General features: G+C 50.1%; 9 protein-coding genes and 1 non-coding gene across 11 annotated transcripts; 8 read left to right on the plus strand and 2 right to left on the minus strand.

Moving 5' to 3' along the window:
• Positions 1-489: 489 nt before the first annotated feature.
• BKA67DRAFT_662363 (uncharacterized protein) lies at positions 490-2,993 on the plus strand (the record flags this gene model as incomplete). Its single annotated transcript, XM_046107985.1, has 2 exons — positions 490-499; positions 550-2,993. 2 exons carry the CDS (start codon positions 490-492, stop codon positions 2,991-2,993), a joined length of 2,454 nt encoding a protein of 817 aa, XP_045954097.1.
• An 884-nt stretch (positions 2,994-3,877) lies between these two features.
• On the plus strand, positions 3,878-5,973 carry BKA67DRAFT_392009 (peptidase S28). The gene is made up of 2 exons (XM_046096628.1): positions 3,878-4,291; positions 4,354-5,973. Exons 1-2 carry the CDS (start codon positions 3,994-3,996, stop codon positions 5,751-5,753), a joined length of 1,698 nt encoding a protein of 565 aa, XP_045954098.1. The 5' UTR covers positions 3,878-3,993; the 3' UTR covers positions 5,754-5,973.
• A 378-nt stretch (positions 5,974-6,351) lies between these two features.
• BKA67DRAFT_t148 lies at positions 6,352-6,422 on the minus strand. The gene has a single exon. It is a non-coding gene; the product is annotated as a tRNA-Gly (tRNA).
• Positions 6,423-7,903: 1,481 nt separating this feature from the next.
• BKA67DRAFT_539442 (heme peroxidase-domain-containing protein) lies at positions 7,904-10,440 on the minus strand (the record flags this gene model as incomplete). The annotated part of the gene is made up of 4 exons (XM_046100635.1): positions 7,904-7,927; positions 8,278-8,390; positions 8,492-8,504; positions 8,539-10,440. The coding sequence occupies 4 exons, from the start codon at positions 10,438-10,440 to the stop codon at positions 7,904-7,906; spliced, it is 2,052 nt and encodes a 683-aa protein (XP_045954099.1).
• Positions 10,441-11,404: 964 nt separating this feature from the next.
• BKA67DRAFT_392028 (uncharacterized protein) lies at positions 11,405-14,271 on the plus strand. The gene is made up of 3 exons (XM_046096630.1): positions 11,405-11,780; positions 11,833-12,588; positions 12,756-14,271. Exons 1-3 carry the CDS (start codon positions 11,675-11,677, stop codon positions 13,943-13,945), a joined length of 2,052 nt encoding a protein of 683 aa, XP_045954100.1. The 5' UTR covers positions 11,405-11,674; the 3' UTR covers positions 13,946-14,271.
• BKA67DRAFT_392024 (major facilitator superfamily domain-containing protein) lies at positions 14,094-15,855 on the plus strand. Its single transcript, XM_046096629.1, has 3 exons — positions 14,094-14,434; positions 14,490-14,587; positions 14,646-15,855. The coding sequence occupies exons 1-3, from the start codon at positions 14,242-14,244 to the stop codon at positions 15,717-15,719; spliced, it is 1,365 nt and encodes a 454-aa protein (XP_045954101.1). The 5' UTR covers positions 14,094-14,241; the 3' UTR covers positions 15,720-15,855.
• Positions 15,856-17,472: 1,617 nt separating this feature from the next.
• Positions 17,473-18,835, plus strand: BKA67DRAFT_682824 (uncharacterized protein; the record flags this gene model as incomplete). The annotated part of the gene is made up of 6 exons (XM_046108958.1): positions 17,473-17,584; positions 17,640-17,924; positions 17,991-18,035; positions 18,092-18,232; positions 18,286-18,395; positions 18,475-18,835. The coding sequence occupies 6 exons, from the start codon at positions 17,473-17,475 to the stop codon at positions 18,589-18,591; spliced, it is 810 nt and encodes a 269-aa protein (XP_045954102.1). The 3' UTR covers positions 18,592-18,835.
• Positions 18,836-19,846: 1,011 nt separating this feature from the next.
• On the plus strand, positions 19,847-21,899 carry BKA67DRAFT_594598 (electron transfer flavoprotein; the record flags this gene model as incomplete). Its single annotated transcript, XM_046105064.1, has 3 exons — positions 19,847-20,132; positions 20,213-21,731; positions 21,800-21,899. 3 exons carry the CDS (start codon positions 19,847-19,849, stop codon positions 21,897-21,899), a joined length of 1,905 nt encoding a protein of 634 aa, XP_045954103.1.
• Positions 21,709-22,444, plus strand: BKA67DRAFT_577949 (uncharacterized protein). Its single transcript, XM_046103665.1, has one exon. It carries the CDS (start codon positions 21,934-21,936, stop codon positions 22,156-22,158), a length of 225 nt encoding a protein of 74 aa, XP_045954104.1. The 5' UTR covers positions 21,709-21,933; the 3' UTR covers positions 22,159-22,444.
• A 7-nt stretch (positions 22,445-22,451) lies between these two features.
• On the plus strand, positions 22,452-24,563 carry BKA67DRAFT_577951. 2 transcript variants are annotated; one of them, XM_046103667.1, is made up of 5 exons: positions 23,085-23,299; positions 23,418-23,622; positions 23,694-24,231; positions 24,322-24,457; positions 24,511-24,563. In XM_046103667.1, exons 2-4 carry the CDS (start codon positions 23,440-23,442, stop codon positions 24,366-24,368), a joined length of 768 nt encoding a protein of 255 aa, XP_045954106.1. In that variant the 5' UTR covers positions 23,085-23,299; positions 23,418-23,439; the 3' UTR covers positions 24,369-24,457; positions 24,511-24,563. The 2 variants fall into 2 exon arrangements, with proteins under 2 accessions (XP_045954105.1, XP_045954106.1); XM_046103666.1 differs by lacking the exons at positions 23,694-24,231; positions 24,322-24,457; positions 24,511-24,563 and adding an exon at positions 22,452-22,643 and having other exon boundaries at positions 22,769-23,299.
• Positions 24,564-25,114: the final 551 nt, after the last annotated feature.

Raw genomic sequence — 25,114 nt, forward strand, 5'->3', positions numbered from 1 at the left:
CGGAGAGCCGAGATAATTCACGCTTTCCACCGTCTCATCTCATTCAGAACGCGTACCCGTGCCTAGACTGCGTAGTTTCACCCGCTGGAAACGAGACGAGACTTAACCACCCCCAATTACCCTAATTACCAACCTTATCATGAGACTTGTTTAACTGATAAGAAAGTCGCTCGCAATCGTTTCCAGGTCGTCTAGGGATTGCGCCCCTCCTCATGTCTAGATCAAACGAACCTGATTAACCATTCTCTTTGGTTTACGAATTGAAGCTGGCTACCCCTGTTGAACCACGTCTATATTGATTGGCCGATATAAGTGCTGCCGGGCCCCTTGCAAGTCGCAAACAAGCAAGCACATTTGATTTGATCCTTTCCTTCGTGAGAGTACGAAAGCGGAAGTAGGTGCGACAACACAACACTCTTCGGCTCCCACCTACGACAGCACGGTAGAAATGGTTTGCTGCTAGCAGGGCAGCAATAGTTGAAAGGCACAATGCCTCAAAGTAAGCCCTCCACTACAACACCTCTCTTGCGATGCTCACCCTGGACAAAGGAATAAGCCCTACCAAACAGGCCCAATGGCCCCCGCGATCACCCCACGATGTTCTGATCGGCACTCCAGGCGGTCGCGAGCGCTTACGTCGCATGGCCGAACGGACTTCTCCATCCCCTTCGCCTCTGAAGAAGTCAAGATCCATATCAGTCCTCAACGTCCGCCATCGGGATGGAGACCATGATGCCGAAGACGGGGAAGATGAGGAAGAAGACGAGGAGACATTACAGCTGAAGCTGCAGGCCATCGAGGCGAAACTCAAGTTGAAGGCTCTCCAGAAGAAACAGAAGAAAGCCGTAGGGGGTTCATCAGACGCCGAGAACGGCTCGACACACAACAACAGACCGGGCTCGACCGTGCCCGACGTCCTGGCTGCCAGCCGAGCCCAATCTCGCGCAGCAATGCTTGCGGAGGGCCCGAGGATACGACCACAATCTCAGACGGAAGTACAAGTCCCCGCGTCACCAGTGCGAAGGGCACAGACAGTATCCGAGCAAAAATCGCCTAGCCGAGTCTTGTTGGGCATCGACAAGGGCCTCAAAGCCAGTGACGTCTCCTTGAAGCGAGCACCAAGTTTGCGCAGACCTACCGAGACTCGCAACGGGCAAACCGGGGGCTATCTACGACGTGCCCGCACACCAGCCCCCGGTAGCCAGGATGCCTCGTCTTCCTTCGAGCAGGACCGACCCATGACCTTCAGCGAGCGACTGGCTGCCGCTAGAACAGAGGAGACAAGTCGAAAGGATAAACAGCAGAGGATACAAAAGGTCAGGAGTAAGACCTTTGAGGTCGGTCAGGACGAAGTGGAAAGATACAAAGAAAGAGCAACCGAGATACCCAATGTGCTCCAAGAACCAGAGACATTTAGCCGTGAGGATGTTGTGGCGGGTAATGGCATACGAAAGCGCAGAGATGGCGGAACACAGGACCCGGAGGCAAACTCGTCAGCAGACTTCGAGTCAGCCTTGCGCAAGAAGAGAGTTGCACCGTCAGAAGTCCCTGAAGATGAAGCAACATCCTTCGAGCCCTACTCCAGCACCCATCTTTCCAAGAGAATACTACCGCATAACCTCCTCACGCGAACATTTAGTACTCGAAAGACTCTGCTCATCAAAGACTTGCTGAGAGATGTCATAGCGCCCGATTTCCAGCTTCCCGAAGTGGAGCAAGACATCGTGGTTTTAGGGATCGTGGCATCCAAGTCCGAACCCAAAACTCACAAGCCTATGCCGGGTACCGAACTACGAGAGAAGAAATCCAAATTCGCCGAAGAGGAGGACCGTGGCAAGTATATGGTTATCACTCTGGTTGATCTCACATGGCAAATCGAATTGTTTCTCTTCAACACTGCCTTCTCTCGATATTGGAAGCTACAACCCGGCACGCTGATCGCGATACTCAACCCCACCGTCATGCCACCCCCTAAGGGCCGCGAAGCAACAAACAAGTTCAGTCTGGTCATCAACAGCGACGGTGACGCCATACTCGAGATAGGCACAGCCAGAGATCTGGGCTACTGCAAATCGGTCAAGAAAGACGGCAACCTCTGTAACTCTTGGGTCAACAAGAAGCGCACCGAATTCTGCGAGTTCCATATGAACCTTGCACTAGAGAAACATCGACTCCTTCGACAAGACGTGAATGCCTTTGGAGGCGGCTTCGGTGCTAACAACAAGAAGCATCTGAGGGAGAAATACAATCGCGGCAAGAAGGATGAAGTGGATCGTAAACATGGTCGGTATGACCGCGATACCCATAGTCACTTCTTTGTGAGCAAGGCCAGTGCGGCGACACTGCTCGATGGCGATCACATGCTACCTGGCCAGGTCGCTGACAGGGTCGAAAGAGGTGAAGCAATACGGAGGCGGCTGGCGAGCCAGGAGAAGGAAAGAGAGATCATGAAGCAGCTCGGCAGTGCGGGCCGAGGTGCGGGCAGAGATTACATGAATCTATCCCGGGCAAAGCTAGGAGCCGATGCGTTAGGTACCATGCCGGGTACTCCGAACGATCTTCCCGGCGACGAACGCGCCAAACCCATGGATGCGAAAAGTCTTGGGATAGGGCAGGGTACAAGCACCAAAATCTCACTCAGTCCCATCAAACGGAAGAGAGAGAATTCAACTGTCAACCACCCCGCATCGTCCATGTTGAGTTCGAACTCGAGATCTTTTGGCTGGGGTGGTGGTTTGCGGGACAAGTTGTCGAAAATGAAAGATGGCGAAAGCCTGAACGACAAGAAAACTGTCGATGCGACACGGAGTATTATAGCAACCAAGAAACTGGACAGCGCAACAGCAGCAGACCAACCGGCCCGTAAGAAGACACGTTTCGTCACCGAAAAGGGCATTCGAGAAGCTGGCAGGGAGAGTCTAGGTACAGAGCTTGGGAAGAGATTTCCCATGATAGGGTTGGATAGTGACGATGAACTGGAGATCCTCATGTGAATCTCATTTGTAATGATAGGGCGACTCGGCTGGTCTGGTGGACTTTCATAGCGCAAGGCGTTGAGGGAATTGCCATAATGCCATATATTAAGATTGGCAGGCGGTCATGGGCCAATGTTTGTTTTTCGATTTGGGGATGCAGCATTTTTATATCACTTAGAATCGAAGAAATATGTCGGTCGACTTATTCATAAATCGTTCCTTTTCACGATGCAAATTAACAATCGTTGAAAAGAAATGCCTGGTTTAAACTGCACTGGCTTTCCGACCTGAGTCTCGATTTGTATCCACATTATGAGACAAATTAAGCATACAACAATTATCTTGTGGTGATAAGTACACGAGCACGCTGCCGGAACTTTATTTCTCGCCCCGAGTTTTGGACTCTGGTTTCAGACAATCAAGCCAGTCAATGTGAGAACTCCAGAGAATCTTTCGCGATATACATAGGATCGATATTAGAGAAATATCAGCTCAAAATCCCAACTTATGAAACATACACAATATATTGTCTCGGCTCACGGTAGCTTCCTGAGATCATGTCTTTGCGCCTGGTACGCGCCTTGCACCCGAGACATTCAATTCAAGGAGAGCCAGTGTTGCTTTATGATATCTGCAGGATGAAATGCAAACAGCATAACTGCGTATTTCGCCCTTGCCATAATCAGCCTATCTGGTTGATACCCACTTGATGTAACTCCATAGATCTACCTTGGCGACCTTCCATACTGGGCTATAAGCGTGATCGATGGCGACGATACTGCCTAATACAACCATGCAATGCTGTGCTTACACATTGCAGTAGCGCAGTGATCGCCGCATCAAGTTCGTTTGTTTGGTTGCGTCAATTGGACTGCCCCTCTCACATGCAGTTCACTTCCGTGAGCTTCTATACGAATTCCGAATAATTGTTCCCGGACACTTAATACTCAACGCCACAACACACCAATTCGAGCTCAGGAATTAACTTCACTGAGACGCAAAGCTTTCATCGCCCAGCATGAAGGCATTTTTGTTCGCGATCAGCTCGTTAGCACCTTTGCTGGCTAGTACGGTCGGTGCTAGACACATCAAGAAGCTTCCTACCAGTCCTCACGTCGTTGACAGAAGCATTGAGGACTTGCCGTTCATCGCCCACGTTGATGCTCGACAGGAAGGCAATGGTCGTCCGACTTCTTACGTCGCGCAGTATTTCAACCAGAAGATTGACCACTTCCCAACCAGTGATCGATACCTCCCTCACACCAATGACACTTTCAAGCAGACGTACTATGTTGACGACAGCTACTACAAGCCTGGTTGGTTTTTCGACGGGCCAAAAAATGAAGTGAGAAAAACGTGAGACTAACAAGAGATCTAGGCGGACCCGTCTTCTTGTACATTGGTGGAGAAACCAGTGGCCGTAGTCGGTGGTCTAATATGCAGACTGGCATCATCCAGATTCTGATGGAAGCATTCGACGGTCTTGGTGTTATCCTCGAGAATCGCTACTACGGAACCAGCTACCCTTATAACACCTCGACCACGGATGAGTTGGCCTACTTGACCAACGAGCAGACAATTGCCGACTTCGCCAATTTTGCTCAGAATGCCAATCTCCTCGGCATCGACGAGGACCTTACAGCACCAAACACTCCCTGGATCCTTTACGGAGGCAGTCTTGCAGGTGCCGAGACAGCCTTTGCCGTCAAGCAGCACGGTGATGTCCTGTATGGTGGAATTGCTTCGAGTGCTCCCATTTGGCTCTCTGTCGGCTACTCCAATTGGTACACTCCGATACAAAAATATGCGCCTCAGGATTGCGTAACTCGCATCAACCACATCATTGACAATTTTGATGCACTCGTGGATGCTGGCAACCGTCCTGCCGTCGAGAAGTTCAAGTCCCTCTTTGGTTTCGAATCCCTCACCGATGACCGCGACTTCGCCACGGCGATCGCCAACCCAATCGGTAACCCTGGGTTCTACGAAGCAGCAACCTGGCAGGAGCTGAACTGGAACCCAGCGTACGGTTCCAACGACTTTTTCGAGTTCTGCGGCAACGTGACTAACCTGGACGCGCCCGAGAATATCACGCAGGTCGACTACACCTTCGCCAACTACACAGGCGGCCTACCCTGGGACGGCCTAGGTGGCTATGCCGACTACATCAAGAAGTACCTCATCCCCAACTGCGCGGGCGGTGACCTCAACAGCAACGACTGCTGGGGCACGCAGAACGCGAGCTGGTGGGCGGACACGTCGAACTCGGGCACGCGCTCCTACCTGTACACGTCGTGCGTGGAGCAGGGGGCCTACATCGACGCGCCGGCCAGTGGCCCGGCGCTGCTCTCGCGCGTCGTCGACACCGCGTACGAGCAGCAGTGGTGCGAGTGGGCCTTCCCGGCGGGCTCGCACAACGCGATCCCGGCGTCCGGCCCCGACGTCGCCGCCTACAACGCCTTCGGCGGCTTCGACTTCCGGGCGGACCGCCTCGCCTTCATCGACGGCGACCAGGACGTCTGGAACGACCTGTGCTTCCACTCGGACCTGGCGGCGTGGCCCCGGCCCGAGAGCACCGACCTCCACCCGCAGTACCTGATCACGGGCGCAGGACACCACTGGGATAGCTACGGCGTCCTGGACGTGGAGGCCGAGCCGCAGTTCATCCGCGAGGCCCACAAGTGGGAGATCCGCACAGTCAGGAAGTGGTTGGACGGCTTTGCAGACTGGAGGAGTGCTTCGGTGCCAGGTCGCGCTTACGGTGGCGGCAGCGCCTGAAGCATGAAAATGGCTTAGACAGATGCAAGGATTCCGAGCGAATCATGATATACTTGAGAAAATACAGGTGTGCTGTAGACCCCTATCCTAAAGTCTACCTAAAAAAGGTAATATAGATCGAAGATTGAGACAAGTTGGCCTTATTGTGAAAGGTAAATCAGCCAGTATTGGCGGTGTAATCGATGACAGGCAGTAGTCGTAAGGTTATGTCAAACGAGCTACATTTTCGGTCAACAGTGGTAAATCAAGGATTTGGTTTGGGAGTGCCGAATCACGTCTTCAGCGGCAGGTAAGCAAGATCAATGATCTGCTCGCCTATTCGTGTCTGTCGACATAATCGACCTCTGACAAAGCTGCGGTGACGTTTCAGCACAAAGAAAAGATAAAAAGAAGAAAAGAAATAGTACACTCAGAGACGTGATGTTTCAAGGACCAGTTTCTCACATAAAGGATTGCCATTCATAAAATTCTCTTCCCGCCTCACCGGCCCTACAAGAAATCAGCCCCTGAAACCATCGGTTCAAGTAACACCTGGGTATTCGAGAATGCTCTCAGTACAATGACTCATGGGTTCGAGAAAACATTAAAAATTAAATGCTGCACTAGCCGCGAATCGAACGCGGGGCCCATCGATGGCAACGATGGATTTTACCACTAAACCACTAGTGCTGTGATGTCTCGAGTGAGGTGCGAGATAAAAGAGTTGTGTCTAATCGCAGACTATATTAGATGGACGAGACTCCGCAGTTGTCAAATTCGTCTTGTGTCTATCTGGGTGGGCGACGGGATGCTTGGTGGAGTTCGGCACTAGAGGTAGGTATAGTGTTAGATTCCCTAAGTAGTTCTGTAAAGTTTTGTTCAGTTGAGGCTAGAGTTACAAAAGAGTTGCCAAAGCGAACGCAAGAAGTATGCAGTCGGAACAGGCTATGTCGTGTAGCTGGGCTGTCATCCGTGACAACTTCTACGGCAGATGCTGGTCTGAAGCCTCGCACTACTCTGCTGCTTGCTATCTATTCTAGTACGATTGCCAACAGTACGACTAGGCTAGAAAATCAGTGTCGAGCCGTATAAGCCAGATCATTATGCTTGATGAAGTCATAGGTTGACAGGATGTTGGTACAGGCGCATTAAATTGAACGGTCGCCACCAGTGTGCGATTTTTTGTTCCAGCCAATTGGATGATCTCTACGGAATACTCGAATGCTAATTCTCAACTCGTATCCTATACAGAATGGGTCTAGATCAGTTACTCGCACTTGGGATCTGCTAGATGAGCGGATTGCCCAGCAGAGCAATACTCTTTTGAGAGTCCAGCCCATCGCAGTCAATGTCCATATCCATGTCTGCTCGCTTGTCATTCGTAACTTGTACGTAGACGGGTTTTAATATGTTTTTGCGATCAGCACAGTAGGAAATCGCTGTGTAGAAATCAAAATGCCAGTGAGCAGCGTTGGTAGTGTTTGGGAGTACACATCCAGGTGTCACAACAGGAAACTCGCTGTTCTTATTTTCTTTTCCGCCAGCGCTATGAAAGCCCGTACACAGCTTGTTGGCGCATGTTTTACTTGAGCTAATTAATTATGAGAGCTCTTGATATTATTCAAGATGCTATATGATCGTGCTGACGCCGACACACACGGCAACAAGACTACAAGGCTAACGAATAAAACATGTTGTAACGTCTTGCTTGAAGCACCAGATTTTTATACACGAATGGAGATGATACATCAGTGATTTTATTAAAATTCCGGAAGCCAACCACTTGTCTCTTATTCGTGTAGCTCTCGGCTCGTTAACCCGAATGTACATACGAAAAACCAACTGAGATATCAGTTCGTTCTTCTCGGATTGTTAAGATTGGCTGCACGCGTTGTTTGCACGACCAATCTGTCAGAGTCCAGTGAGTACACGGTAAAAGCAAGAAAGTCTCAGAACCGTTATGGTGCATCACAATCTGGTGAGTAAAAATTCCCCGATTGGTGAATCTCTTAGCGACATCTTAAGTAGCCATCTCGCTTCCACCGGAAGTACTAGTAATAACGCTAGTAATATTGACTCCCTCTCTGTGGCTGTGCTATGACGGTTTGCGACCGAGTATAACATAAGACTATCGGTATTGATGGATGTTTGTGTTCGGAAATTAAGGGATATCATTCAGCTAGTCTGATACTTGGCTACAAAGTGTTAGCTTACTATAAATGTTTAAAGGAACAAGCAAGACGTACGCGCTTACTGCTTCTAATACATAGGATTCTTGGCGATCATTGTCAGTCCGACTTCTCGAGCAAGGACAAACATACTGACAATCTTGTCCTCGTTGTTAGTCATCATGAGGTGAGATTGGCGATCTGTGTCTACTAATATGCTGATAGTCGGGCACCTAGGCTCAGCAAATTATACATGACTCGGAGAAGATGCACAATGAGCTCATCCGCAATGTGAGCGATGACCGTGTTACAACCCCGTCAGATCCAAAGCCAGGAGATACTGTCTCCATACAGTTACTGCATTGGTTATAGCTTACTGATAGCACAGCCGCCAGCCGCCGATCACGACCGAGAGTATAGATAGGGTTCAGGACGCAGATATTGAGGAAGGACTCTCGGTCCTCTTCCCAGTTGTAATTCCAGAGAACTACTAAAGAAAAATAACAATGTATTTTACATATTAAGCCAGAACGACGAAACTGCTGCTCACACGAGAGCCGTTCTCGAGACCACCTCACCATTTCAACTCACTTTGTTTGCCACCCTGGATAAACAGTGCTACAGATCTAAGCATGCACCTCATCCGACCCATTTGTAACCGGCGGAGTAGCAAATGGCACAGCGTTCGTCTCTTTGCCGCCGTATAGCTTGCTCGAGCCAACCTTCGTCCAAGGGGCAAAGGCATTGTCAACACCATTAAGAGCAGGGCGCAGATCAGGGAAGTGACGAGTCAGCACATCTATCATGGAGTTGTTCTGCACCCAGTTGAGTCCCTCCTGCGTGTAAGTCTCCGTGTTCCATTGGCCCGCAATGAACCTGTCGCTTTTCAGCCGTCGGCTGGCCATGAGGATGAAGACGCGGAATGCTGTGTCGCTGAAGCCAAAGCCTTTGGGCAATGGTTCACAGAGACTGCCAACAAGCAGGTCAACCAGCTCGATCTTGCCGTCATATACTGCGCTGACCTCGTCGGCGAGCTTTTGGTCGCCGCCAGTGAGGTCGAGAAAGTTCTTGGCGGGTGGCATGTGAAAGAGACGGCGGAACTCGTTGTAACGTGGCACACCCCGCTCACGGTCTCGGAGGATGTCTACGGTACCCATATCCAAGTGCCTACCATCAGGTAGATGAAGGTCTCGGAGGAACTCTGGGGTGTTGTGATGGGTGATTGCACCAGGATAGTTTATGCCAAAAGAATAAAATGCGTCCGCAAAGCTCAAACCATTCTTTTCGAAGGGAGAACGTGCATCTTCGAAAGCAATACTCTTGATGGTCTTCGTGGTATTGTGTTCGCCGGTCTGCACCTTGAAGAAAGCGACGTCATCGGGGATGAGAGGATGTAATCGATAGACCGAGACAAACTCCTCGGTGAGAGAGTATGGTGCGCCATCTTGTTCTACGCCTGAGCCTGGAATGCCGCTGATGGCCTCGCTAGTCTTTGAGATTCGCCCTGCAATCTTCCAAAGCTTTTCACCAGCAACTCCCCACCAGTTCGCAGCCATACCGATTTGTAAAGCTGGGTGCTTGAGTATAGCAGGTGTCCACTCTACAGTATGAATCTTGGCCATTAGAGCACAGTTGATCAACCTTGCTGTGTCAAAGAGCTGGTCGCTTGTCCATGTCGGATGCGTAAGCCTCAGCTGGTTGCAGATAGAGTTGTGTTCGAGGGCGAACAAGGTGTGGAGCAATTCTAAGCCGAGCCACCAGTTCTCATTAAAACCGGTCAATGGAATGTCATCTGCGCCACGGGGCAGGAAGATGGCACCGCCCTTCTCGAGGTCAACCTTCATCTTACCATCTTCACAGTCCGCGCGTAATCTTCGTGTCGCCTCTTCTGATGAGCCATATATTTGAGACCCGTCCCACCAATGTGTATTTTCGTTGAGGTAGCCGGGTGAAGTTTTGTCTTGTTCGTTCTGTACCTCATCGGCCTCTGTTCGATCGATCTTCATTCCATTGTCGTCCGACCACTTATCGTCCTCTGCAAGCGGCACTTCCCAGGTCTTCTTGCTTCGAAAGTGTTGCGCCCAGTCATGGACTTGGAACTGGATCCAAGCGGCAGCCAGGAGATTGACGATAGTGGCAGGTTTAAATGTACCATTTTCACGTGCCAAGAGCGTCTCGCTAATCACACGTGGGTTTGGCGTCATCAGCTGCTGCTCCGTCGGCGCAGTCGTGTGTTGACGTGGAACATTACGACCAAAGCGCATACACCGGCCTCCCATCTTCGGGTGTTCGAGGTCATTGAATTGGCCATCAGAATTGCGCACCGAGATATACTTCGTCTCAGGCATTTCAGGTGCCGAAGCTGTTCCTTGGTCACTGGGGTTGTCATAAGTGTCGTAGAGGTTCTTATCGCGGAGTTCATAACGAAGTGCCAGAATGTTGATCACACCGAACCAGGTCGGTAGCTTATGCCATGGCACGAATAAGTTAACCAATTTGAACGTCCATATTAAAAGACGCTGTCCAAATTTGAGAGCCATTCTGCGAAGACCAAACAAAATTTATATGATAATAGCAATCCTCAAACACGGATAGAATCGATAGCACGAAAGATGTGACTGCTTTTGATGGAAACTGCACCAGGCTGGCGATTCGGCCATCTGTTATAGCCTTATATAGTAGCCGGAGGTCTCATCATCCATGTCACATCCGACGGCGCAGGCGCGACCAACTGACATTTCGGTGACTCCTTCTATGCAACTCAGCCCCGTCTCAAGTAAGCAAGCCCATTTGGCCGCTCAGAGAATAGGCTGGATGCCAAGATGTTGCCCGTGCCTCATCGGCTCGCATGAGCACCAGTAAAGTCTCACACAAAAGACGCGGCCCGCATTCATTCTGTATTTTCCCGCCAGGGTGTGTCAGCTCATCTACCAATAGAGATTAGACGCTCATAGGGCTGACAGGTTCAAGCCAAGGGCCAAGGGCCAGGGTGCTGTCAGCCAGCCATGGCAGACCCCTGTCAAGCCGGGAGGTGCAAAAGCACCCGACGACTCAGAGAAGATGCATTCGACAACGGTCAGAGCCTTGCTGCGCCATTTGCACTATTGCAATTGGAGGTAACATCACACCATTCGCATGTGAAAGCTGCTCTCCCCACAGGAACTCGACGAGACAGGCGGCCGACGAAGTGTACGCATTCAAAATGGAAGCGCTTGCATCGTAATCCAATATCCAGTGGTGCCTACTTGAGCTTGTAGTCCTGTGACGTCACCAATCATTCAAAACATCTGGTCTAGGAGCTTTGTGGGAGAGAAAGATTCAACCTCTATTTTGTCGCAGTTAGACTAACCTACGGTTAGATGAGTTGATCTTGCTTAGGTTAGATATGTGAGGGCAGCATTGGTAGCATATCTTAAGCGCTAAACACCCCCTTGCAACGTGAGTTGCCTGGTGACTGCGATGGTTACATCCAGGATGAAAGATAGCGGCAGATCTCATTCTTATGCCAAGTCCCAATTATGATGTTATCCTATGCTCCCTATGCAATGGACTTAATAAGCATCCCAAGGGACTCATCAGGCTTAACTGTCTCACAGTATGGCTGTCATTGTTCCAAGCTTTTGCGCGCGCGATGGATTTGCGTCGGCAAGCTCCGGCGGTGACATGCAGTGAAAGCTCCAGGGCGCTAAGTTGGAATCTTTCACAGCGTCGCAAAATGCCCAATAATACATCAGTATGCTGACATTACAGAACATAATCTTTCCCCATTGAATAATGCTTCGCGATCCGAGCACTCGGCAGACGGGTCAAGATCCGTCTCCTCGTGGATCCCTTTCAAAGGGAGTCCGGACTTCCCAACGACGTTCGTTGGCTTGCCAAGGTATACCCAGCGTGGAATTCGCCTATTGTCACCCAATCTGACCTTGGTGTAGAATGTACAAAACGTAAGGTCAAGTGCGATAAAGAGCTTCCATGTTCGCGCTGCAAGAGACTAGGTATCTCATGCTCACGAGAGACAGTTCGTCTCAAACGTAGCCTTCAGCATGAAGATCAAATCGAATTTCTTCGCAGCATCACGGTGGATCTCGAGGCCGTCGATGTTCGTGACACTTTGCAGCCGACTATTGATAAATTAAAGCGGCGTATTCAGCAATTGCAATTTGGTACAGCAAACAGCGGCTTTGAAGGCCATACAGATCGTCGATATTCTGACGAGCACGACTTCCAAGAGCCACTCCAAAACCAATCGGATAGTTCTCAAGTCACAGCGAAAGACGCCGATCCTGGCCTACTTACAACTCTCGAGCATTTAGCATGGGGCAGAGTCTCGGGCAACTGTTTCCCCCACAAGAACTGTCGATGTGAGCACCGAAGCCATGATGTGCCACCTTTGGACACAGGTCTTGCCTACAATCTCCTGTCATTGCCCAACTCGGATCATGCCAGAAAACTCGTAGACTTCCATCTACAATATCTTGCGTGGCATCACAACTGCCTCCACGGACCGACATTTCGGGACGAATGTGACGGGTTCTGGCGAACAGGAAGACCTCCTCATCCATTATGGCTTGCCCTGTACTGCTCTGTAATCAGTGCCACGGTATTTGCAGTACAAAACAGCGAGAAGTCTAAGAGTATCGTTAGCATGGAACGCAATTTGCCACAAGCCCATGAATTGTTCTCTGATAGTAAGCAATTTTCGGCATCAATTTCTACCCCTTTTAGCATGTTTACAGGGCTTGTAATGCCTATTAGATGCACTTGATCTCTTTGTGACTGTTTCATATCGCGCCTAAAGACCCCTCAACCGATCCAGAAGAAGAAAAAGAACAACTACTGACTCCGAATGCTCTAGTGATTACGGCTTTGTATCGCTTCCATTTTCTAAAAGATCTATCAATATATACCCTGCAGGCTATTACTATCTCCACTGAGGTAGCACACAATCTTGGACAGAGTCAGCTCAACGCCACTCTATTCAATGCGGGCGTTCGGATCGCTGAGTGTTTAGGATTACATCGAATCCAAGATTCTGAGACTGGAGACTGGGAAGAAAAGGTACAAAGAGAGGTCGGGAAGCGTATATGGTGTCAAATGACCATTCAGGATCATTTTGCCATTCCTTTCACCGAGTCTTACGCCATATCCCCTGGCCATGTGTCAACTACAGTTCCGTCGAACAGTGACGATCATGATTTACTAAGTCATCCGGAGCATGTGCCGACCGTTAGCAGTTATGTGCGCGTTCTATCTAAGATGGCGGCGTTGATGCCACAAATGCGGGATGGTTTGGGCCCTGTGCAAAATCAAAAGTCTCTCCAAGAACAATATATGCACATTCTGAGCATAGACAAACGCATGCGAGACACCGTCCGGGCATTTCCACAATACTTTTTGAGACAAGATCCACGTCAAGAAGCCCTCATTCCGTGGCTTCGTGTGGCTAGGCGCAGTCTTGCCATAACTGCATCAGAGAAGATTATAATGATCCACAGGCCATTTCTTTTGAGATCATTCCGGGTACCGTTATATGACTTTACTCGGAGGACTTGTACGGCGGCCGCAATGACGATACTTCGAGAACATGAGTTGCTTATTCAGGATGACGAACTCTCAATTTGGACACATACGGCATTTTGCATTACTGCGGCAGTAATCTTGTGCTTCGAAATTTACCACACATCCAACGATGTAGCCGTGGTAGAAGGATATAAATCATTAGTGGAAGCAACACGAGACAGACTCGTGTCTCGAGATAGTGATCTTTTAGCTCAACGTGGTGTCGCATTGATCGAAGCATTACTCGAACAACGACAGACGCATCCCACATCAACTGATGGTGTAGTCGTGGATTTTGACTACGTGGCTGCGGCGTTATACCCGGTCACTACTACATCGCCCACACAGCCGCCAATATCTGCAGATGACACCTCCGGTGTCGAGAACTTCACAATGGAGGAGTCTCATCTGGATCGCAATTACGCGGAAGCCGGATTCGACTCTTGGTTCAATGATATGTTTATGACCGATATGTCCTACACATAGTAGGACAATCGCTTTGAGTGTATGAATGATCCTGTGCTTTGGCATCCGGACGCGTGATAACGAGATTTCACATTACTATATCGGCCCCGATGTATGATCTGGTGGCCCAACATCCGCAATTAGGAGTTAGCTGTCCTCCGAAAGGCGTGGGTGGGGAAGCAGACGCTAGTATATCGACGGCTTCGGCTTCGGCAGGATAGCCTTTTGTGGCTCCCTTATAAGAGCAAGAGACGCGGAAAGGAAGTAATCAACTTGGCCGGCTTAGTGTTCTTCAATCAACGCGAAGTTGTAAGACAATGAGTCAAACAGCAATTGAGCTTGAGCGCTTTGGCTCAAACGCAAGAACGACACCGGATACACAACCGGGGCAACAGGAAAATGGAAATGCCCAAAGCTCTCCGCAGGAATTCTCACTGCCCCCCGTCGACTCAGGGAAGGATGCTTGGCTTTTTCTGGCGGCGTGCTGGGCAGTTGAGGCATTAGTATGGGGTGAGTCCGTAGAAACATTGTACTAACTGGCTTATTGACTGACACATAATGTTAGGTTTCGGCTTTTCGTTTGGAATTTTCCAGGACTACTACAGTAACCATGAGCCGTTCATAGGAGAAGGCAATATCGCAGTTATTGGTACATCTACACTAGTGAGACCTCTTCTAATCGTCTCTCCATGAAAACCAAAAGTCGTGCTTATCAAATCAGGGAACTATGTATATCGGAACACCCATTGTGATAACATTTTGTCGACTATATGCTCGTCGAGCTCGCTGGTTCACTCAGGCCGGGCTTTTTATGGCCTCGTTGGTGATCGCGCTGAGTTCTTTCTGTACCACGGTGCCGCAGCTCATTGCCACTCAAGGTATTCTTTTTGGCATAGGCGGCTGCTTTGCATATACGCCTTGCGTGTTGTATATTGACGAATGGTTTGTGAAGCGCAAGGGAATGGCCTACGGAATCATGTGGAGTGCTGCAGGGTTTGGAGGCGTTGTTCTACCACTTCTTTTTGAAGTGTTATTGAACAAATATGGCTTTCGAACGACAATGCGCATCTGGGCTTGCATTCTATTTGGTGCCTCGTTTCCTCTCGCCTTCTTCGTCAAACCTCGACTTCCTTACTCGGCCGCAACGCATACGAGACCCTTTAACATGCGCTGCGTACTAACGAGGTTCTTCGCGCTGCACCAGATCGCCAACACAATCCAAGCGACCGGCTACTTCCTGCCCAGCATTTACCTCCCTTCGTATGCTCGAAGGGAGTTCGGCGCCTCGACTTTCTCTTCTGCACTTACCGTCTTACTAGTCAACATAGCGTCGACTATCGGATGTGTAATCATGGGTTCAATGACCGACAAATTGCACACCACCACCTGCATCATTATTTCGGCCGTCGGCGTTGCGCTTAGTGTATTTCTCATATGGGGTTTGTCCTCGTCATTGCCCGTTCTTTACCTATTCTGTGTCATGTACGGCCTTTTTGGAGGCTGTTGGACGGCAATCTGGCCAGGTATAATGCGAGAGATAAGCCGCAAAGGTGAACTTAGTGGTCAGTATGTTGATTCCACAATGGTTTTTGGCTGGCTTTGCGTCGGACGGGGCATAGGGAACGTCATATCGGGTCCTCTTAGTGGCTCATTGTTAAGCGCTGGTAGCGCTTGGGCTGGACATGTGAGTGCCGGATTTGGAAGTGGTTATGGCGGCTTGATCGTTTATACTGGTATGACGGCCTTGGTTGGCGGAAGCAGCTTCATCTGGAAACGTCTGGGTTTCCTTTCATAATAACTCTGGAATGGGCTTTCAGTAGGGTGGCATGCGTACTCGTCGTGGTCCACTAGAAACGGACGGTGCCAACGATGGAGCTTGGGGCAGAACAGCTGCTAGATGTAGTAAATCAACAAAGCCAAGTAATCATGCCGAGACCATGCTCAAAATGAAACCGAAGTGACAGTCTTGCAGTTGACACCATGCAATTCTCACTCCTGGGAACCAGGTCGTGTTCGTCTCGCAAAAGCACGAAATATCACGTTCGATGAACCGGAATAGTGAGCCTGTCTCTCTGGATGAGTCTATATTTGTACTCGGACCAAAGCTGTACATTTATCACCCCCTCGAAAGGTATCACGAGGCGCCACGACCATCAACTACGGAATGCAGTGCACATATCATTTGGCATGAAATATTTTTATTATAATAATGCCATGTGGGCAGAGGGAATCAAAGTGGTTTCTACACGGGAAAAATAGTCGCAATGGCAATAACAGACGGAAGACGTGGTGCAAAGCCGAGGACGATTCAAGTAAACTTGAGCTGGGGGATTTACTACTCATTAAGGTCTAGATATTTTGCAATCAACGAACGTAACCGGGGACGCCACATGCCCACGGCTCAAAACTAGAGTTTGAAATATTACTTGAAGGAGTAGTCTGATGAAGTGCTGCCATCTAATGATTAGATAACTGGTTTGATGGAATCTCAAATGCTACAGTGTTCCGATGAACAGCTTCCAAGCGGCACCGAGGGGATGTTCTAATTGTGTGGAAACCGGAATGAAAGTTTCCATGAAACAACCGCTCCCAAATTGTGGATTAATACGATGAGGTGACAGAGCAATTCCAACTTGTCTTCCAAATAAACCCTCATCTCTATTTTCGTGCACATGTCGTTTTCAAATGTCTGTGCGGTGCGTCGATCACCAACAGGCACTTGGCGGAACGTGGGGATGTTTGACGCTGAAGTGGTCCACGTTTGATCTCCGGTTTGAGAAAGCCTGCCACCCCAACATCTGGGAAGCGCGATCTCACAGAACCTCAGCATGTTATGCTTAAAAAAGATTTGCGCGTTGCTTGGCGTCTTAACAGTGACGCTCCAGATTGGTCTGAAGCATGTTCATTCCATTTTTCGCAACCTGGTTCCACTTCCCAACGTTGTCTGTATGATCTACTTCAGAGGAAATCTTATCACACATCTTCCGTGTTTCGAGAACGCAGATGGAAGGCTATGATTGGCTGTTTTGACGAGGAAGGTAAATCTCTAGGTAGTGGTTGCTGATCACAGGCTGCAGAAATTATAGATCGTTTCTTGACCCTGGAGCTGGGAATGGAGGCTGAGGCGAGGTCGTGGCCATTCGTGCTGTAAAACTCATGGTGCCGGGCTTGACGTAGCTTCGAACATGGCAACGCTGATGGTGTGGGATGTGAATTCATGGCTCTTTCTGATCAACAGGGGAATTCCTTGAATGAGTTGAGGCTTAGACTTTGTCGGACGACCATAAATACTATATCTTCCCAGATGCCGTCCTAACCGACCTCTCTTCTCTACAATCCAAGTCTGCCCTGTCCACTATACTTTCTTCTTTCAAGTTCTTATACCTAGAGGTCAGTTGTAGAATGAGGTGCTCCTACTAGTCGGTTACTAACATCACTTTACAGCTGTGCTCTTGTTGTCTTCTTCACACCGTCTTTCAGCATTCTTTTCTCTTTTATTCCATCTGTGCCAATTCTTCCAACTGTTTTAATAACGTTCAGTCGCCATTATGAAGAACATCGGAACAATGTTGATGCTGCTGGCAGCTTCTGCTAGTCACGTCGTTTCTCTTCCGGCTCAGCATAACGGAGATGTTGCTGCACGTACAGCGCAGGAGCCTCGTAAGAAACCTCCAAAGTATGCAGATCTTTGCGCAAGACTAACACACTTTGTAAGACTTTGTGGCAAGATCCGCTCCAGATCATGCTGCCAATCCGGACATGGCCCGTCGCTTGATGGCCCGCTCCTTCCCTCGACCTCTTTCCCCTCGAAAGAAGAACAAGGACAACGCAGACGACAATGCAGCCGGCAATGCGGACGCTGCTGGTGATGCTGCTGCCGGGGATGCTGCCGCTGCTGCCGGTGGTGATGCCGCTGCTGGCAATGCAACAGCAGTTGATGCAGGTGATGCCGCAGCAGCGACAAATGGAACAGCGACTGCTGATGACAAGGCAGCAAAGAGTGAGTCCTACCCTTCGGGCTGACTATCCCATTCTTCTACCAAACATGTACTGACATCGAATACAGAGGCTGCTAAGGCGGCTGCTAAGGCTGCTAAGGCTGCCGAAGCTGGTAAGTGACTTTAAACACACTGTATGCAATGGTATGCTGATCTAATTGGTCTTTAGGGCAAGCAGCTACTGGTGATGCGGCCGCTGCGACAAATGCGACGGGAGACGCTGCAGCTGACGCGAAGGCCCAGAAAAAGGCTGATAAGGCTGCAGCCAAAGCAGCAAAGCAAGCAGCTGCGGATGCGGCAGCCACTAATGGTATGCGTTTTTCTTCATTCTTTCGGTCTGGGAAGGTCGCTAACAGTAAACAGGCACAGCCGCAGACGCTGGGAATGCAAATGATGCTGCTGCTAGTGATGCAAAGGACGCTGCCGCCAGTGATGCAAAGGACGCCGCCGCCGCCGCCGATGGTTCTGCTGCTGTAAGTGTTGTTGGCATCTCCCGTTCCTCACGATATCTTTGTGAGTGGCCACAGAATATAATTACTGACGTCGGCCTAGGCAAGCGCTGATCCCCTTTCATCGCTGCTCGGTTCTCTCACCGGCGCCACGGGCGGGAATGCCGATCTTGGTAGCATCCTGTCCAACATCGGCCTCAGGAGACGCAAGCAGACCTAAGGTCCTTGGTATTCAGCTTCGTCCATCGATTAGTTTTGAATACTGATTAAAGGCATAAGACTCGCGGTGCGCAAGACGTAGAAGCCGTGGGTTGGATAGTTGTACGCTCACTGAGGGTAAGTAATCAAGCAGGAATATGGGCTCCGCCTATTTGGAATCACATGAAGCGAGGACAGGGCAGGATCTCTGGCATCTGTGACTTTATGTACCAATGCTGTTGGTACCGGCGTCTAGCTAGACTAGAGCTGTTTTTGGAGCGTGCTACTCGGGCTCACTTGGAACTGGATTTACCTTCGCTCGAGCATTGATGGGAGCTGCATCCCCAAAGGGCAGGCAGATACCTTGACATAGCAAAATATGACAGGCAGTAGAGGTCATGGACAGGGGTCAGTAGAGCTCGGTAGCAAGAGTGCAACCTCTCATATATGACGAAATAAACGCTCATGATACTTCATACCCAGTCAAAGCTTTCTCTGTTTCCGCGCCGGGGCCAATGCAATGGCATGTCCCGGAAAAGTGCATCGACATGACATGCCATGCCACTTTCCGACTCCGGCCACAGGACACGTACTTTGGGGGTCTCGTGAAGTTGCAGTTGAAACGAGAACCATTCGATGTAACGAATGATACATTCGAGCCTACGGGGCCATTACAGTGGGCGAGAGTGGGAGAGAAGTGGTGCAAGAGTGCGGAATTTAGAGCCTGCAAGCGCTAGAGGTTGCGCAACTGGCCGGCGCATTTCACACTGCCAGTGCCACATGCTGCAGTACAAACCGCAGTTCGCAACTAGACTAGACTAACTGAATTATGTATGTCTCCTAACTTACGGAGTATGTGCAAGTAATCGCCTCGTTCTCATTGGCTGTCCTTGGGCCGAACATGTGGAAAAGTATCCACGCTTACAAGCGGTCCACTCTTTAACTTAAGATTTTGGTGGGCGCAAAGGAAAATCATCCCGAGCGCGGCAAACAAAAAGCACCTCGGGCTCTACCGAGGTCGCACTCAGCACTCAGCACTCGAGGAATTTTGATGTCATTGATCATATGCCTGTATGCTACCGGGTTATTAGACTGGCCTGACTGTCCGCTTCGCCGCCCACGCTAGCAACTGCTCTCTGAATATCCTCATGGCGGTTTGGCGCGGTGATTCTACGAACTGAACTGTAACAAAGACACTCCGCGAAGCCAGCAGTGGCGCAATCTTGCCTGTTCCCCGTGCGACGTACCATCGAGCCAGCAAGCTGTGTATCCTAGCCATGTCGACTTCCGCCCCTCTTCAGAGATGTGTGCGCCGCAGCGCAGTGTCGGCCAGGTCAGGCTTGACCGGACGCCTATACAGGGCCTCGAGGTCCTCAATCGCAGTATCGCAAGAATGGAGCAGACATAAGGCTTTGACTGCGACAACTGGTCTCCGCCATGTAACTATCGCCCGGCCCTTTAGCACATCTCGGCCATTTCGTATGGCAGATGCCGATGACAGCTTCGATCCGAAATCGGTTGACCGTGAAAGTGACGAGGTCGATGTCTGTATAGTTGGCGGTGGTAAGTAACGTCGACCCCTATACTCAGCCATTCTTCGCTGTGTGCTCTATTTGCTGATTCTTTGCATTCACCTTCAACAGGGCCCGCCGGACTGAGCGCAGCGATTCGCCTCAAGCAACTAGCGAACGAAGCAGGCAACGAAGACTTCAGGGTACTCTTATTAGAAAAGGCCGGAGAGCTAGGTGCACACATCCTCTCTGGAGCTGTCATCCAGCCTTCTGGTATTCAAGAGCTACTTCCAGACTGGCTCGATGAAGATAACCCGAACCGCTTCGAACATGCAACACCTGCTGGAGGCGACAAGATGCGTTTCCTGACCAAAGGAAGCGCCATTCCTCTACCCACGCCGCCTCAGATGCATAACGACGGCAACTACATTCTCAGCTTGAACCAATTCACTGCATGGTTGGGTGAGAGGGCTGAAGAGGTCGGTGTCGAGGTCTACCCTGGCTTTGCTGCATCCGAAGTCTTGTACGCATCAGATGGTGCAGTCAAGGGCGTAGCAACCAACGATCTCGGCATTGGGAGGGACGGGAAGCCAAAAGACGGCTTCGAAAGAGGCATGGAGTTCCATGCTAGAGTGACCATGTTTGCCGAGGGTTGCCACGGCAGTCTGACTAAGCAAGTCATCAACAAGTTCGATCTCAGGAGGGACAGCCAACACCAAACGTACGCCCTGGGTGTCAAGGAGGTTTGGGAGATTGAACCTGAAAAGTTCAAGAAGGGTGAGATCAGCCATTCTATGGGCTACCCACTTCCTGCAGACACGTATGGAGGCGGTTGGATGTATCACTTTGGTGACAACCTCGTGAGCATTGGTCTCGTTGTTGCTCTGGACTACTCCAACCCTTGGCTTTCGCCATATGGTGAATTCCAAAAGATGAAGCAGCATCCCATGTACAAGAGTGTACTCGAAGGCGGCAAATGCATCTCTTACGGAGCCAGAGCATTGACAGAGGGCGGCTTACAATCCATACCGAAAGTTGCCTTCCCTGGTGGCGCTTTGATAGGAGACTCTGCTGGCTTCGTTAACGTCCCCAAAGTCAAGGGTACGCATAACGCCATGAAGTCTGGCATGCTGGCAGCCGAGGCTGCATGGGGTGCTCTGAAGGACGGCGACTCTAGCACGGTCTTCCTCTTCGACTACGAGGATTCACTGCGCAAGTCCAGTATTTGGAAAGAGCTCAAGGAGGTGCGAAACATGCGCCCCTCATTCCACGGCCCATTGGGATTGTACGGTGGTGTCATGTATTCCGGGCTTGAAGCTTTCCTCCTGAAGGGACGCGTACCTTGGACTTTGAAGCACAAATCCACAGATCATGGCTCAACAAAGACTGCAGATCAGTGCAAGAAGATTGAATATCCCAAGCCGGATGGAAAGATTTCCTTCGACATCCTTACGAGTGTGTCGCGGACAGGCACGAATCACGAGGAGGACCAGCCAGTGCATCTCCAAGTTGAAGACTGGGATGCGCACACTGAATCGACATATCCTGGATACAAGGGCCTTGAGAACCGTTTCTGCCCGGCTGGTGTCTACGAATATGTCGAGGATGAGTCCAAGCCCCACGGAGTAAGGTTCCAAATCAATTCTCAGAAGTAAGTGCTGGCCCGAGTCGGGAATTAAGTTTATTTCACGCGAAATGGTTACTAACTCAATTGTTCAGCTGCATTCACTGTAAGACGTGCGATATCAAAGCCCCCAAGCAGGATATCAACTGGTCTGTTCCTCAGGGTGGAGAAGGACCAAAGTACTACATGACCTAAATTCTACCCGCAACGGCCCGTTTTGTGCTGTCATATGTGGGTATCCGTGCTATTTTCAGATTTATGGTTCATTTCTTTTCGTTTCGACGCTACGCTGGGCTTTATTCGACGGGGATACGTCGAGTTTATCCATACTTACAACACTGATGTAGCTTATTACAAACAATCAAGGATAGCCATAGAGACAAAGCTGCTGTCAATCTGTATATATATATATAGCTTGTTTAGCCCAGGCGTCACAGGAAGCTTGAAAAGGTGAGGGTGTGGAGTTCATGGCAGCTATGCGATCAATTGAGCTAAAGCAAAAGCATACACTTTGAAATTGCAATTGGGTTCTCTTATTTCATCGAATCACAACACTTGTTCCTTCTCATATACAAGTAGGGTTCAAAGCTATCTACCGTGTTTGTTTCTCGATCAAGCGGTAATGAAAAGTGCTAGTCTTGACAGGGCTAGGCCATAAATGCAATGGGGCTTAGTCACTCGTATTCCATTTTCTCCTATTAAACAACAGTACCCGGACTTCCGAGCGCGTTGACATGTCCACCTTATTATCGCTGAGTCGTCCATCATATGGCACTTGACCAGAAGAGTCCAGACATTGTATGCAAGTATCGCCTATTCGGGGCACATGGTACTAATATTTGAGGATCATAAATTAATATGTGGCCACCGACAACATGAGCGGCGGCCTAGACCAACAACATAATCGTTGTGCGCTTTGTAGCAAAACATTCCGGCAGAGTATAGACATCCTCTCCTCCCTCATGTTGCACCACGCACCTTGCATAATGCGGCATTCCACAACTCTACCGGTCAAGCCTTGAGAATGATGTTGCTGAGGGATAAGGGCTAAGAAATAATACCAGAATCATCCCTCGTGAGGCACGCCAAGAAATGCACTCTAGAGCCAAAACCGTCAGTCCGGCAAAAAGCTTGCAAGTCATGTACCACAGCCAAGGCCCGGTGTGACCTCGTACGGCCGACTTGCTCGCGTTGCGTCTCTCGCGGATTCACCTGCACGTATATCCGGCCTCTGCCTCCTCCCGTCACCAGCTCTGGGTCGGATTCGGCTCCGACAGAAGCCAGGGTCCCCCTGGTGGCCCATCATCATAACTCCTTCAGCTCGCATGATGCCGCCGTCACCGTCTACGACTTTACGGATCTTGATCCGACCGGCACGTTAACGCCGGGCTTCTTCTCGTCGTCTGAGGATGGCGGCGTTGACATTCCCTCCTTCCTAGACCCGGGGGCTATTGCCTCAGCGAATCTTGAACTCTTACACACAACGCCAAACCCTGGCCCACCCCCGCCGCCGACTCCAGAAGGGATAGAACAGTTGTTGCAGGCTGTTTCGAAACAGCCGACACAGGATCGTGATGCAGTCCTCAAGCATACCAGTAAGTGACAGCTCCGAGTTGTTCTCGTCTTGATATTGTGTTGTTGGATTGTTTTTACCGTATCTACGTTACGGGAATGTAGTGTTGAACTTGATATAACAGTGCGTACTATTTTCAGGGTCCTCCGTTCCTGGCCACGGATGCTCGCCAAGGGATTTCAACTACCTCCTATAATTCACTTCCTCCAATTCAAGGACGGTACGCCAAGGCCACTAGCAAACTGTATCACACTATGCAAGATGTGGTCAAACCAGTGCGATGCCAGTACCGGGCCAATGGTCGAGGACGCTGTCCGGAAAGAAGTCGACATTATTCTTAGCAAGGTTTGCCGTTCCCTCGTTTCCTCTTCTACATCTTAAAAGCCAACCGTCACTAAAACCTGGTGGTCTTGTAGTATCGCACATACGACCAAACCACCCTCCTCGGTGCCTTGCAGTCTATCATCATCTATCTCCTTCTCCTCATATTCCCTACCCCGGACCAGACCTCCCAGTCGCTCATCTCACCCTCTCTTTTCATCCAAATCCAAACCCTTGGCTACTACATCGCTTCCACGGGCCTTACGTTGCACGAAGAATCAACACACGTCCGCCCTCTTTGGCCTATTTGGGCACATGTCGAAGCCAAGCGCCGTGCCATGTGCTCTCTGTACCTTATACATTGGGCGTACTCGATCTACCACAGCGCCGTCCGCTTCGACTGCGGCCGGGAGCTGTCGCGCATGCCCGGCCCGGGAGCCAAGTTCCTGTGGTTGGCGAGCGACGAGCAGAGCTGGAATGCGCTGTATGAGAGGTGGCTCGCGCAGTGGGATGAAGGCCAGGGACTAATGTTTGCCGAGTTCGTGGGAATCGATCCGGGTGTTGTGATGAATCGCAGGGCTGAGATCTGGTTGGAGGACGCGGATGAGCTGGGGTTCTTGATGCTGAGTCTTGGTACGTTTATGTTATCTTCGAAACTGCGCCGACCAAATGGGTTGTGGCGTTGATGAGAGAAGTCATACAGTGTAACTAATCGTTTTCCAGTTAATGCAACCGAAAGAAATGTATCACGGGTGCTTGGGGAATCTTAGAAGAGAGCCAATTTAATCATAAGCACGACTACGGAGGTTGATAAAACGTCACCCCAATTGTAACATTACGATATATAGATGTTATACGGGTATGTGCCTACCGAGGTATCAATCTGCCGTGCTAAGATCTGATCAGCTTGAGTGGTTGCGATTCTGATTGGTGGCTAAGACATGACTTTCGCTTTTCGCTTGCTACGGCCAGAAGCTGGATAGTAATCATGGCAGTGCAAAGCATGAGGCTTGACCGCACGGCCAAATTGAGGCTCTCACTTCAGACACAGATCCTAGCTAAGCCTTGCTCCAGTCTCCCAGAACCCAGCGGGTGGTGAGTACCCCATCAATTGGCCAGCATCACGCATTCATGAGTCCACAAAATCGACTGCACGCCCTTCTCAACTCGGTGTTCCAAAGATCGCAGTCGATGGACAAGAAATAACACGAAGCCATCGATAGGGCGAAACCTAGGCAGATCGCAGGAATTCGTCAATGGCTTTCTAAATGTCAGAAAAATGCATGGCGACACTTGTTGCGCGCCTTCGATTACTTCCGACATGATAACAGCACATTTGTGGCTCGTTCGATTCTTGGGAGGGTTGCGTTGTCCCTGCGGTGTCTAATGGCTATGTGACGCTGAGCTACGTTCGGAGCATCTCCAACCCGTTCGGTTTGATTTTATTAAACTCCGAGTCACTTTGGAAACCCGGTGCGCCTCTTACGGAAGACCGAGGCCGAGACGATCAACGAGG

This window comes from Truncatella angustata, assembly GCF_020726525.1.
Source record: "Truncatella angustata strain MPI-SDFR-AT-0073 chromosome Unknown BKA67scaffold_8, whole genome shotgun sequence".
Lineage (NCBI taxonomy): Eukaryota > Fungi > Ascomycota > Sordariomycetes > Amphisphaeriales > Sporocadaceae > Truncatella > Truncatella angustata.